Source organism: Tasmannia lanceolata, unplaced genomic scaffold (genome assembly GCF_043159265.1).
Source record: "Tasmannia lanceolata isolate RefF3 unplaced genomic scaffold, GAP_Taslan_0.1 ptg000018l, whole genome shotgun sequence".
NCBI classification, from domain to species: domain Eukaryota; kingdom Viridiplantae; phylum Streptophyta; class Magnoliopsida; order Canellales; family Winteraceae; genus Tasmannia; species Tasmannia lanceolata.
The window spans coordinates 47,228,460-47,243,985 of record NW_027518695.1 but is presented as its reverse complement, the minus strand read 5'-3'; the positions used below and the strand labels follow the sequence as shown (position 1 = coordinate 47,243,985).

Here is a 15,526-nt window from a genome sequence, read left to right as displayed (position 1 = left end):
CCATTTGTGAACTATTTTTGGGTTAAATTCTCTCACCAACCAAACTCTTTGTGCCTTGATTTGAGAAAATCTTTTGAGATTGGTTTAGGCTTAAACTTGTTTATTCTTGAGAGCATCCTTGGAGCTTCAACTTGCATTGTAGCCTACATAGAGGCAAAGCTTTTATCTTCTTCTTTATTCGATCGGTGGCAAGGGCATCCGTTGTTTTTAATTCCCTTGGGTGAACCGCTTAGAACTCGGCGGAGAAGGAGAGTCATTGTAAAGGTGGAAGGGCATCCTTATTTAATTCCCTTGGAGTGTAAAAGCCTTAGAGCCGGGCGTCGTGGAGGTCTCAATAGTGGAAATCCTCAAGTGCGACTTTGAGAAGAGTGGAGTAGGCCGTTTGCCGAACCACTATAAATCTTTGTGTCACTTGTGTGATTGGTATTTCTCTCACTCCCTCTCACTCTCTTATTTGATTATTTGTGCTTAGAATTGAGTGAGTAGTTAGCATTGATAATCAACCTAAATATCTTAACCTTGCTAACTAAGCTATTAAAATTACCTAATTAAGTTTGCTAATCAACAAGGGTTTTGAACTTATATTAATTTGTAATATTGTTTAAGTTCAACTATTTCAAACTTAATTAAACAAGGGATAAGTCTTGGGTGAAATCTTAGGAAAAGTTTTTAAAAGGTAAAGATTTTATAAACATCCTATTCACCCCCCCCCCTCTAGGTTGCCAAACCAAGTCACTACTTGGATTTCAGGTTGGAAGGGCACATTTCTTAAATCCCTTGAAGTGTAAAAGCTTGTAAGAAGGGCTCGCATAGCAATAGTGGATTTCCTCAAGGATATCAAATTGAGAAGAGTGGACTAGGTCTGGAGTTTTAAGACCGAACCACTATAAATCGTTGTGTGGTATCTCTTCTATTACTCTTTCATTTCTTCTCATTTATTTTTTGGTTGTTGCTTCTTTTGTTTTTACTTAGCTAACCACTATTATCAAAAGATTAATTAACAAGTGTTAGCAAATCTATAAAAAGTTATAAAAGAGTAAAATTTTAATAACCAACCAATTCACCCCCTCTTGGTCTTCATTATAAAAACATCAAGAATAGACCATTTACTTGTGTTGCACAATGAAAAGGAATCTCTATTAATATGTTAAATAACTCTTATAATCCTTAAAGAGTCACACTAGGAAGAGCCTCATGAAGATTCAAATCTTAAATTGTAAGTGCAACCAAACTTGTGGGAAAACAAAGGTATCAAGTTGAAATAATAAAAATCAGGCACAAAAGGTAATATTTAAAAAAATTTAAACAAATTGGCCAACTGGATGCGAACAGAAATGAAAAAAACAAAATCGCAGGTCAATTTTTTTGTCTCATTCACTGCATTTAAAACACGGTTTGGGGCTTTTTTTTACCCTCTTTCCCCTCCTAGCTTAAATCCTCGTCTCTCTACGTAAATCTATTAAGTTTCTTGGTTTTTGGGTTCAAAATTTGGTTTTTGGGGGAAATCTTGTCAAAATCTGAAAAAAAAACCCCTTGTTTCTAATTGAAAATTCGTGGATTTGCCCATAAAAAAAAAAGAAAATTCGTGGATTTTGTCTCCAAACTCGTGGTGTTCGAACCTTGCTTGAGATCCTTGAAGAAAAACTTGGGGTTTCTCAATAATCCTCACTTCTCATCGCAAGATCTCTTAGGGTTTCATATTTTTGGGTAAAAATCAGAGCTTTAAGTTCAATCTCATCAAGAATCCCCAAAACCCCATTATTCTTGCTAAGAAATCCGTGAACTTTCTAGAAAACTCAGTGGGTTTTGTGTCTTGGTTGAAGGAATAGTTAATCTCTCCCTTGGATCTTGATCCTCTTTTTATCTATTCTTCCTTCCTTTTTGGGTTTGCCTTGAAATTTTGAAAAAAATAAATACCCAGAGCCTCTCAAAACCCTAGACCAAACATGCCTTCGAACTTGAATATGCCGATGAGGTAGAAGAACAGCAGCAACCCCCTAGGAGAACTTCGGGAACAAGATTGGGATCCTCTTTATCTCGACATGGAATACAGGATGCTCAAGCACTAGCTCTGTTCGATCCAATGGAGCCCCAAAAGGTAGTTTCCGGACGATATGTGGCTTTCGATTCCCTTGCTTCATATGATATTAAGGACTTATTTGACAAACGAGAATGAAGACCATTCCTCAAAATCAAGGAGTCCATTTATCCCACATTGACCAAGGTATTCTATGCAGAGTTGGATAACTCGACAAGTGAGTTCATGTTAAAATCGAATGTGAAAGGGAAACCCATTGGGATTGCATTTATCCTTCTGTGAGGTTTTAGGTGTTCCCTCCATAGGCCCCAAGGTATACTTTTGGCGTAAAGATGAAACTACAGAACAAGGGGTATCTAGAAAAACCGCATTCAGGAAAATTTGCAGGAGTTACACCCGAGGAATGACAGTTCGGTCACATGATATGATGCCTCGGGCTAGAGTGTTACATATGATTATTGTGAATACCATATTACCTAGAGGAGGATCAAAGAATGATGTTAGGCCCTTAGATGCCTATGTCATGTATTGCTTGATGACTGGGTCGCCTCTGAATCTGGGATACACTGTCTTTAGGCACCTAATGGGTGCACTCTAGAGGACTGGATCATCATTGCCCTATGGAATGATAATCACAAAGCTGCTTGCACACTTTGAGATGCCATTTGGAAGAGAGATTAAAGAAGCACCTGTTAAGAATATCGATCAAACTACACTGAAAAGGATGGGACTGAACCCAGAGCGAATGGAGAGAGTAGTACAGAAACACCCTCTTGACAGTGAGGCAGAAGAAGAAGAGTATGATGAAAATGAGTCTGATGAAGATGAAGAGAGCGAGGAAGAAGAAAATGAAGAAATTGTTGGTGAAGCTGGAGGAGCAGATGACGCAGCTTCTGAGGCACCTCAGATTGCTCCTGAGGATAGACCCACCACATATAGAGATCTTGTGGCCTTCCAGAAGCATATCGATAGCCGATTCGACCACATTGAGTGTCGTATGGGATGGAGAGATGCTTCTCCACCTGCAGAGTAGCTCTGCCTTGATCATGACTTCGAGTTCCTATTGCATCTACTTAGGATTAGTTTGCTTTGACTGTGTCTAGGACTAGTTTGCTTTGTACTTGCTAATGATGTATTTGCTTTCGTATGTCACTAAGTTAGTTTGCTTTTGCTGGTTTTGTATGGCCATGGGTAGAGGTTGTGCTGGATGTTGATGTACTGGTCCATGGACCACACCCATGTGACTTTTGTTATGGTCGTGTTCTTTTGCTATATGATTCATGTACTCAAAAGGTTAAATGAAATGATTGAATCATTTGAGTATTTTATGGTGTAATCTAGTGCTTAATTTGATCCAACTTGTATCCATCAATGATAAATGGATTGTGACTCTTATTCACAAATAAAAAGGATTGCGACTTGATGGAATTCCATGGATTTTGTTGTGACTTTTAGATCTTGTTCTTATATATAAAATATCACCCTTGATTGGTAATGACTTCATGGTAAAGATGGAAACCCTTAATTTTAAAAACAAGTAGAATTGGTGCTCATGCCTTCTTTTTGAGGGACCGGTACTCTCACCCATAATTAATACACCTAACTCAATTTGGCAATTTGCCAACATCTAAATCATGAATATGTCATATGTACATTACCATACTATCTATCTATCTATCTATATCCTCTGCATGGAATCCACCATTTTTGGTGATGCCAAAAGGGGTGAGAAATATCGTATTGTCTATGCCATTACATCAAGTTATTTCATATTAGCATAGACTAAGGGGGAGGTTATATGTATGTGTTTCAGGGGAAGTTTGTGCTTACTTGCAAATTCAATATTAAGTTTTCTCACATGCCTATTTGCCTATCATGAATGCTTTAAAATTTGATAATTATATACCTCATGATAAAAGTAAAATGAATCTATATTTGAGGGGGAGCATAATATGCTTTTTACCATTCCATTAGGGGGAGTCCCTTGCGGAGAATGTTAGCCCAAGGGTTCCCATTAGTGGCCCTAATCATTGTTTTGATGATAACAAACCAAGATTGATCAAAATAAGTTGTTACTAATGATTTGAGCTTGTCAAGATTGTCCAGATCAAAAATGGGACTAAGAAGGACATTTCACATTAGAATAGAACCAAGGCAATCAAGGTCGAGCCAAGATCCATCATCCATGAAAGATCAAGACCATAGACCACAAATCAAGTTGAAGATGAATCAAGACATGACAAGGCTCTATAGTCTATACAAGGAAGATCATTCACTCAAGATGAACCTAGTTGAAGACAGAAAAGACAAGCATGAACAAGGAAGTCCAAGCAAGCTCATTCAATTACCAAACTCAAGAGATCATCAATCTTAGGTTGAATGGAGATCAACTTCAAGTGTGGTTTGCAAAGGGTTTTCTAATAATACTTTTAAAGTCCACTTTTACATGGAGATTTCAAAACCACAACTAAAGCCCTTTTGTTTCTTATGTCATATCCTTCAAAAGGGAATTTAAAAAGTCTTAAAAAAAAAATGAGTCAAAACTATTATAAAGCCTTCCCAAAACTTAAGTTTGAATCACACAAAAATAATGCTCCCGGGTACTGCCACGATCCAACGATAGGTAAGCTAGGATTGAACCTACAACCTTGAGGTAGAATAACAAAGCTTTAAAGGCTCAACCGCTGTATCATTTTTACCTTGTTGAAAATAAAATAAAAATTCTAAAATAAAAATACAAAAAACTAGGATGCAGAATAAATTTGGGTCCAAATCGATTCTACATAGCAAACCAAACACCTCAGTTTGCCATTAATCAGTTTTGGACTCAAAATCGATTCTCCGAATTCATATTGTAGAACCCCTAGTAAAGGGTTTGGTAATATCATTTTGGCATGTTGTAACTTACAGCATCACTATTCAAAAATCTATGCGTAGATGATGGTATCAACTTCAGTGCTGCATCAATATGGAAGACAAGGATATATAGTTCTTAAACATATATTAACATCTTAAGCATTTATTATCTATTTTTATGCTTCCATCCTATGAAATTTGAATCCATCACATAGGGGCCATTTGGATCAAGGCAAACAATTTGATGCGAAAGTCTTCCCTGATAATGTTTGGCTAACTTATTTTCCAAGGAAAAAATATTCTAGAAATGAACATTTACAATGGTGTCTTAATGCTGGAACCTGGGATTTTTTTTCCCATGGCATAGTTTTTCCAAGAAAAACTTACTTTTCATAAACAAAATTTATCTCAGATCCAACAGCCCCTTAAGAACCATCTACAGTGCTTGAAGCCAGACATTTTCGCTGAAAGTGATCATATACACATCAAATTCCCATTCGTGATTCACCGGAGTACTAATTTTGGTGTTTTTTATTTAGCCGGTACTATCATGTGCCGTCTTCTTCTATTCATTATTCCATGAAACAAAGCTTGGCTACAGCGAAGCACTTACCAGGCGCGAAAGAAAGGGCCTTCGCCAGTTGAGCCGTATGTGGGGGAACTTGCATGTGCAGTTCTTAAGGGGGGGGGGGGGGGGGGGGTGGGGGGTGGCGGTGTGGGGGTAGCTTGTAGGAGTTTGAAAACGAAATGAGGTTCATCAAAATTCAAGATGATGATGCTGTATTTGAATCAGTTCTTAGAATTCCTTATGATATGGCACTGAAATAAGATCTTGTTAATGGCAACAACTGGGACTCATTTTGGGCCAAATCAAGAAGGATAGTTTAAGGATACACCTGGTATGAGATATCACATTACATTGTTTGAGAAACACTAGTTGCCATTAGAGTAAAGGATCATCAACAAAGGCGTTCTAGTGCATTTTAGAATCTTATCCAAGAATTGTTTTTTTTTTTTTGATGGGTAAGTTGGGGTTAGGCAAGACCCCTACGAGATAACATAGATAATGAAAACAGATTACATCTAGGGGGGCTCAAAAGCCAACAAAGAGGGAATAAGCTCCCATTTACAGCTCAAACACCCAAAATAGGCAAAGTAGAAAAAAAAAAAAAAACTACAAGCGAGGGTATAGAGTCCCATTAGAATCATCTACAATGATGGCCAGCAAATCTATAGGGAGGTCAACCACGGGGATATCCGTTCAATGCAGCAAGAGGGTTTAGAGAGAAAATCAGCAGCAGCGTTAGCTTCCCTCCACACATGGGATAACTTCCAGTTAGTCAGACATAAAAGAGCATCCTGAATATCAGCAATAACAGGGATGGCCTTCCAGGGACAGGTCCAATCATCATTGATGACATTCACAACAGTGAGAGAATCGGATTAAATCAAAGTATAAGTGAGACCCTTTTCCGCTTCAAGTCTAGCCCCCAGAAGGATAGCCTTCATTTTCAGCACATGAATTTCTTCAGCAGATAACCTGACAGAAAAAGCAGCAACCTCCTTCCCCCACGAGTCACGAATAAGCCCACCCAACCCAGCATTATCACCATGGATGGCCGCATCGGTATTCAGCTTGAAAAACTGAATGGGGGGCTTATCCCAAGAACAATACTGAACTACTTTACTAGCTTGGAAACACCCTAAACCAAAGAATTCAACAATTTTTATATTGCTTTGAGTCCTGGGATCTTCAAGCTTTGGGATCTTCAAGCTGGAGAAAAGAGAGCCTCGAAGTGATAATGGAGAAGATAGAATGAAGGATTTGTTGCTTATGCCGAGGCTGAGTCCCATGATATCTCTTATTCCTTTCTTCCCAAATCTTATAGATAGCAGAGCAGAATCCAACTCTTATAATAGTCGACACCTGACCATTCCCATTGATTTTGTTACGGATCTAGTGTTCTTCATCTAAAACCGATTTTTGAGGCTCTCTCCTATGACCACACCTCCAAAGGACAGATTTCCAAATCCAGGCCGAGAAAGAGCATTGGAAAAAGAGATGATCAACAGACTCCACTCCAACATGACACAGCAAGCAGTTGACCTCCCTAAACCCAAGCCTGTCCCTGGTGCAGAGCCGATTATTGAGAGCCTGCCAAGCAATGAGACTATGTCTCGGGATGTGCCCATTGGCCCAAATAGTCTTAGCCCAAGCCGGCCGAGAATACCGAGTTCTAATTTGGTCCCAAGCCGATTTGAGGGAGAACTTCCCATCAGGAGAAGCTTTCCAAATGACCTGGTCTTCAGAATCTTTCAAGAAAATCCCTCTACTGATAATGCTCCTGAGTTGGGACAAATGAGGAAAGATGATTATCTGGTCCCAGCTCCCATCTTCATGCATTCTCGCAATGGTAGCCTGATTCATCTGATTGAAGAACACTCCTTCAGAAGTTTGCTTACAGATAGGACCATTCGGATGCCAGGGTTGAGTCCAAAAATTGATCCCCTTCCCCTGCCCAATGATATAACAAACTTGAGAACTAGCAAATTCCCTGCAGTTAAAAATACTTCTAACCCCCCAAGGAGGTTTCGAAGGCATAGGCCTTTCCCAGAAATTCTTCTTCTTGAGATATTTAAGTTTAAACCAGTTAACCCACAATGATTTCCTGTTATTAACAATGTGCCAAAGAAGCTTAACCTGAGCAGCTTTATTAATGTCACCCAGCCTACGGATTCCAGCACCTCCCTCCTCTTTTAAACGGCAAATAAGATTGAATGATATTTTTTCACCTGATCTTTGCCAGCCCAGAAAAAATTTCGAAAAATCTTTTCAATGTCTTGAAGAATAGTCGCAGGGATGTTATAGGTTCCAGACCAGTACACTTGGAAAGAAGAGAGCACTGACTTAATAAGTTCCAAACGCCCCGCTCTAGACAGCATTTTATTACCCCACATAGCAAGTCTTTTCCGGATCTTACTCAGCAGCGGCTGACAGTCTTGGTTTGTCAATCTGGATGTGATCAATGGGAGGCCCAAGTATCTGATGGGAAGGCGACCTTCATCAATATTGAGCTTGGAACAAATAACCTGCCTGAGATGGTCATGGATACCAGTAATAAAAACCTCACTTTTCAGAACATTAGCCTCCAACCCAGAAATATCTCTGAAATAATTAAGGCAATCTAAGATCCCAGCAACAGATTCTACATCTGGAGTAGCAAAAATCATAACATCATCAGCGTACATAAGGTGGGAAATAGACAGATTCCCTTTGAAAAATGGGGTTTTAAATTTACCCAAGACCAAAGCTCTTTTAAGTAAACAGGATAACATCTCCATAACTAAGCAAAACAGAAGGGGGGAAAGAGGGTCCCCTTGTCGGAGCCCATTAGAGAAAGGAAAGAACCCCTTCCGAGAGCCATTGACTAGCACAGAAAAAAAAAGCAGAGGATATACATTTAAGAACCCAGTTACACCAACTCTGAGGGAACCCAACCTTAGTCATGAATTGAATGAGGGAATCGTGAATAACGCGATCATAAGCCTTCCAAAGATCCAATTTGATACACATAGCTTTAACTCCAGTGTCTCTATGGAAATTATGGCACAATTCATGGGTGAGAAGCACATTATCCTGAATAAGTCTGTCCTTGATGAAGGCAGACTGATTAGGACTAATGATACTATTCATGACTTTAGAGAGCCGGTTGGCCATCAATTTTGTAATAACCTTGTAAACAAAATTACACAAAGAAATGGGTCTAAACTGGTCCGGTTTACAGGCCCCATTACATTTAGGGATGAGAAAAATAAAAGTAGTGTTCAGGACAGGAAGGAGGTTACCTGAGCTGAAGAAATACTGAATGGCCTCAATCACATCAATACCAACCAAATACCAGAATTTTTTTAAAAAGGCCCCGTTGAAACCATCAGGCCCAGGAACCCGGTTGCCATCACAATGGAAAACCACATCTTTGATTTCAGCAGACGAGACAGGAGAAATGAGCATATCAGCATCTTCTTTAGATAAACAATGAGTAGGTTCAGGAATTACCCCATTCGAAGTCAGAGAGTGGTTCAGCAGAGCACATAAGTGATTAACTAAAACCTCCTCAACCGATCAAGGGTCAGTACAAATCTCACCATTATGGTCCTCAATACCAGAAATAGCATTCTGATTTCTCCTCATAGACATGGCGGAATGGAAAAAAGAAGTGTTAAAATCCCCCAAATTCAGCCAGCTAACACGAGATTTCTGATGGTACAACTGCTCTTCATGCTTGGAAAGAACAATATATTCCGTCTGAATAGCCTTCCCTTCACTTCGGAGGCCAACATTGCAAGGATCCCTGGCTATTCTATCCTGAACATCACTGAGATTTTGACGAACCAATGGTGCTTTAATATCGATCCTACCAAAAAAATTCTTGTTACAATCTCTGATAGCCAATTTGGCACCCTGGAGCTTTTTACAAAGCCGAAAAATGGGATTACCTTTGAGTCTAGTAGCCCAGCTTCTTTCCACAACTTCATAGAGGGAGGTATTAGACAACCACATATTATGGAACTTGAAAGGCTTACTACCCGATCCCTGAGTAGGAGAAAGGTTCACAATGATAGGAGCATGATCAGAGAGACCAGAGTTCTTATAATGAGCAAAAGAGTTCGGGAAATCAGAGAGCCAATCAACATTTACAAGAGCACGATCAAGTCTTCTCAGTTTAATGTTACCCACCCTGGAACTATTATGCCAAGATAAAACTTGACCAACAGATTTCAGATCAGTAAGAGAGCAATCATCAATGCAAGTATTGAAATCGTTCATATCAGCAAGCACAGGATCACCCCCACGCCATCTTTCATCGACATAACGAATAGCATTAAAATCACCCAAGGATATCCAAGGACGCTGGATATGCTGAGAAACATCAACCATAGCAGCCCATAGATCTCTCCTGTCAACCGCATTATTTGAGGCATAAACCGCAGTTAAAATAACAAAATAACAAACTGGTTGGAGAACAGGAAATGACATTCTCCATGAATGAATTGATTAGCAATAGATGTAGCATTAAAGTTAATAAATTCAGGATTCCATAGAACCCATATTCTCCCCTTGGTAGATTGAGTTTGATTAGAGACGAAACCCCAACCATCACAGATATCAGTAATATAGGAATCCATGTCACTGCTCCTGGCTTTAGTTTCAGTGAGACACACCAGGGACAAATGGTTCTCAAATATAAACCTCCGAATGTCCCCTCTTTTTGTTTCGGAGCCAAGACCCCTGACATTCCAAGCACCCAGCACTATCATCAGAACAGTCATTAGCAATAGAGTTGGGCCTAGCTTCCATAGGCATAGATATAGGTTGGGAAGGGAGGAAGACAAGTTGCCCCTGGATGTCATTTTCCTCGCCGTGTTCCTGAACCACTAACCTGTCCCTTATCAAATTCATCTCATCCTGATCTTTTTCGAGTAGATCTTCAAGAGCAGAGTACGCATTATGAGTTACAATTTCTGGGTCCTTCCGAGATTTTACTTCCCGGCTAGGAATTTTACTACTTACATTATCAGCAGGAGCAATAGTGCTAGTGTGCAGAATCTCCTTGGTAAGCACACAATCCTCATCCATATCCACAGTAAACTGACGATCCTCCTGAATCACAGAAGAAGAGTTTCCTTTAACTTGTCTCCAGATCTGTTTTGGTTTTCCGTCTTTGGGTTGGCGGGAGATTTTGGACAACCTTCCGTGGGGTGACTAAAGATATTACAATGCTTGCACGCAACCGGTTTCCAATCGTACTCCACATCTTGATGATGAACCCCTTTGGAGGTATGGATAGGGATAGATTCCGGATAGGGAGTACCGGCCTCAACCTCAAAACACAACCTGGCATAGCTAAGTCTCTGAAACTCTGCAGTATGAGAATCCATATACAGTGGGTTCCCAATATAGCTCGCTATTTTACTGATGCCATCCGCGCTCCAGAATTGCAGCGGGAGGCCTGGAAACCTCACCCATATCGGAACAGACGATAGAGATGCCTTTTCCAAGGGGATCTCAGGATTCCATCGTCTCAGAATAATAGGTCTCCCACCATAGGAGTGGTCGCAAGCCTCAAGCACAAGGGTACAGTCTTCCTCACAATTAAAATGAAAAAGGTAAAAGCCCTTAGAGAGTGAACAACTGCAAGTCACCTTTGATCTTCCATTTCCGCAAGAGGTTTTCTCTAAGATTAAGAAAATACGGCCTCCGTCCTAAGAAATAGCCAACCAAAGAGTTAGTCCACTTCTTCCCAGTCTCCATTACTTTTTGATCCTCAAAGAATATCTTCTTCTCTCCTTCCTCAGTTGACTCTGGTTTTTTGAATTTCAGCTTTGTAGATCCCCTTTCCTCACTTTTGAAAAATAGAGAAGCCCAAGGACTATTCGTGAAACGAGTATTTTCATTGGTTAAAGGGGTACTTCCATCACTATTCTGACAACTCACCTCGACTTGGGCGGTATTTTTTTGAGTTAGGGCGGGCTTGAGGTTCTCGCATGTCTTATGATTTTGGGTTTGGGCGGGTTTCTTAGTTTGGGCGGGCTTTTGATTTAGGGGGGTAGGGGAACGGGAACTCCCAAATCGGAAAGTTCCAGCCAGGGTAGGAGAATCAACTTTGGATCAATTACCAAAACGAGTCATCGACTCAACTCCTCCAGCGGGAACCAAACCAGAGTTAGCAGGACGAGTTAAATCATGGTGAACTGAGTTCGGGTGGATCGACTCAGGCTCAGAGGGGGAATCACCCACAGACATAGAGGCCTCCATCCCTTAAGCAGGGGAGACGGGAGAGGGAACTCTTTTTTCACCTGCCAAGGATCGCCTCGCTAGAAGTTTTGGATTAGTAAGGATTTCAGGTACCCTTTTCTGGGCCTTCGTGGGAGCGCTGGATTTGTGGGGGCGAAGTAACTGTTTGTGTATCCTAGTGCCGGATTTGAGATTGGCTTCCAAAGAAGGCTTCTTTCCAATAGGAAACAGATCTTTGAGAAATTCAACACGTTGGGAAGTATTCTCACCAAGAGCAGAGAGGGGAAGGGCTTGGGCCCTTGCCGGAGTTGAACTTGAAGGGCGTGGGCCCTCAGACGCCAAGCTAGAGCTTTCCGTGAGATTAAAGCTCATAGCAGATTCAGAAGAATCCATCCTGTCTTCCTTGCAGATTTTAAGAGGGTTTCTTGGATGAGGATTCGAACGACGAAGGCTCTCTTCAAAGGCCATAGGAGATCTAAAATCTATTAAATTTTGAATACCTGGATCAGGAGGATCTCCAGGGATTAGAGGAGAAGAAATTGGAGACGCCATGGAAATTAGCGTGGGAGAGGAGAAGAAATTGGATCCAGTGACTACTACGAAAAGGGAAAGGCGTTTGAATTTTATTTTATTTTATCCAAGAATTGTATCATTTGTTATAGGAAAATTTGTTATGAAAATGCAAAGTTATAGTTATATTGTGAAGTAAGGGTAGAGTTGCCGAATTTGTAAAAGAGGGGTTGTCAGGTTTTTAAAAGACTGAAATACCCCTCTTTAGTTTTACTTTTATTAACCCATTATTTTTACTTTTTAAAAGTCAGGTTTGAGAGGCAGATAAAAGTCTATTTCACACGTACTGTTTCACAAGGCACAACATCACTTCCAATAGATGTTATGAGAAGCGCATTTAAACCTCACTCTGGCCCACCCATGCAACAACAGCATGACCGGGCCTATAATTGACCTTTCCGATGATCATGACCATCCAATTGGTGGCTTGCGAAATCATTGGCTGGGAAAAGAAAGAGCAAAAATTCCTAATGATCAGCAATTTTCTATTAGCGTGATTTTCAGGCTATGTCTACACAATGCCCTTCGTTCCACCAAATGAACGGTTCAGATCATACTATTCTCATGTTGGTGGGGCCGAACTAAACTTCTCATTCATTTTTGCAATGCGGCTCACCCCTTGGATTGCTATTCCCAAAATGCACCTCTCGTTGGATTAAAAGCTTGAAACACATTTTTCACCCCGAAATCATTAGGGAACCACATTTTTCACCCCGCAACCACTAGGGAATCACATTTTATAAGCCGAAACCACTACGGAACCACATTTTCTATGGCGGAACCATTACGGAACCACATTTTATACCTCGAAACCATTAGGGAACCACTTTTTCAACCCGGAACCACTAGGGAACCACATTTTATAAGCCGAAACCACTACGGAACCACATTTTCTACGGCGGAACCATTACGGAACCACATTTTCACCCCGAAACCATTAGGGAACCACATTTTTCACAACGGAACCAGTAGGGAACCACATTTTATAAGCCGAAACCACTACGGAACCACATTTTCTACGTCGGAAGCATTACAGAACCACATTTTTCACCCCGAAACTATTAGGGAACTACAGTTTTCACCCCGGAACCACTAGGGAACCACATTTTATAAGTTGAAACCACTACGGAACCACATTTTCTACGTCGGAACCATTACGGAACCACATTTTTCACCCCGAAATCATTACTGAACCACCTTTTTCACCCCAGAACCCCGAAGGATGCCTATTTTATAAGCCGAAACCATTACGGAACCACATTTTCTACGTCGGAACCATTACGGAAACACATTTTTCACCCCGAAACCATTAGGGAACCACATTTTTCACCCCGCAACCACTAGGGAACCACATTTTATAAGCCGAGACTACCACGGAACCACATTTTCTATGGCGGAACCATTACGGAACCACATTTTATACCTCGAAACCATTAGGGAACCACATTTTTGAACCCGGAACCACTAAGGAAACACATTTTATAAGCCGAAACCACTACGGAACCACATTTTCTACGGCGGAACCATTACGGAACCACATTTTTCACTCCGAAACCATTAGGGAACCACATTTTTCACAACGGAACCAGTATGGAATCACATTTTATAAGCCGAAACCACTACGGAACCACATTTTCTACGTCGGAACCATTACAGAACCACATTTTTCACCCCGAAACCATTAGGGAACCACAGTTTTCACCCCGGAACCACTAGGGAACCACATTTTATAAGCCGGGACCACTACGGAACCACATTTTCTACGTCGGAACCATTACGGAACCACATTTTTCACCCCGAAACCATTACTGAACCACCTTTTTCAACCCGGAACCCCGAAGGATGCCTATTTTATAAGCTGAAACCACTACGGAACCACATTTTCTACGTCGGAACCATTACGGAAACACATTTTTCACCCCGAAAACCATTAGGGAACCACATTTTTCACCCCGCAACCACTAGGGAACCACATTTTATAAGCCGAAACCACTACGGAACCACATTTTCTATGGCGGAACCATTACGGAACCACATTTTATACCTCGAAACCATTAGGAAACCACATTTTTCAACCCGGAACCACTAGGGAAACACATTTTATAAGCCGAAACCACTACGGAACCACATTTTCTACAGCGGAACCATTACGGAACCACATTTTTCACCCCGAAACCATTAGGGAACCACATTTTTCACAACGGAACCAGTAGGGAACCACATTTTATAAGCCGAAACCACTACGGAACCACATTTTCTACGTCGGAACCATTACAGAACCACATTTTTCACCCCGAAACCATTAGGGAACCACATTTTTCACCTGGAACCACAAGGGAACCGCATTTTATAAGCCGGAAGCACTACGGAAGCACTACGGAACCACATTTTATACTCCGGAAGCACTACGGAACAACATTTTATACCCCTGAATCAGTAAAGAACCACATTTTATACCCCATAACTACTAGGGAACCAAATTTTATACCTCAGAACCACTACGGAACCACATTTTAAACCCCGGAACCACTATGGAACCACATCTTCAGCGGTAAAAAATGTCTTCGAACCACTAAATAGTGTTTCCAAGGCCTAAGTAATGGTTCCAATAAGTTTTAAACACCAATGATACGTATATGATGACTTTTAAAACCACTAAAATACTGTAATAATATATCAAACATTAGTTCGACTCTTGGAACTACAATTTTCAGTCTTGGAACCACTATGTAACCTCTCGAAACCACTAAATTGTGGTTCCAAGGACTACGTAATGGTTCCAATATGTTCAAAACACTAATGATACAGTCATGATCCCTTTCACAACCAATAAAGTAGCCATACAATATACCAACCACTTGAGAACCATAATTTACAGTAATGAAACCACTATTTAACCTCCGAGGAACCACTAAATTGTGGTTCCGAAGCCTAACTATTGGTTCCAAGAGTCCAAGTATACATACGAATCCAATCAGGCTTCTCTCTACACACACACACACAGAGAGAGAGAGAGAGAGAGAGAGAGAGATAAACATGGTAATATCCAAACAAATAAGCTGGTAGACCATGAGAACATGAAAAAACCTCACAAATAACATGAAAAATATGAAAACCCAAGAAATCATGAAAACATGAAAACATGAAAAGAAAAGAATATGTAAACCATTTTCAACTAGAGGAGAATGGCCATACTTGGAGCTATGATTATCAACCAAGAAGAAATAATGGTGTTTTCTTCCCAAACGACCGCCTGTTATTCACGT

General features: G+C 40.6%; 1 protein-coding gene across 6 annotated transcripts in view; it reads right to left on the bottom strand.

Annotated features, from left to right (window-relative positions):
• Positions 1 to 5,885: 5,885 nt before the first annotated feature.
• Positions 5,886 to 15,526, bottom strand: part of LOC143849980 (uncharacterized) — a 78,042-nt gene continuing 68,401 nt past the window's right edge. The window contains exons 1-2 of one of the 6 annotated variants that reach the window (XR_013235922.1): positions 7,596 to 12,337; positions 5,886 to 7,409 (exon numbers count right to left, since the gene is read on the bottom strand). Coding sequence is in view for 3 of the 6 variants with exons in the window: in XM_077359310.1 (XP_077215425.1) it covers positions 9,018 to 9,932 (915 nt within the window). In the remaining 3 variants the exon portion in view is untranslated. Of the gene's footprint in view, positions 12,338 to 15,526 lie in introns of those variants that run through there. The other 5 variants (XR_013235921.1, XR_013235923.1, XM_077359312.1 and 2 more) reach the window with 5 other exon arrangements.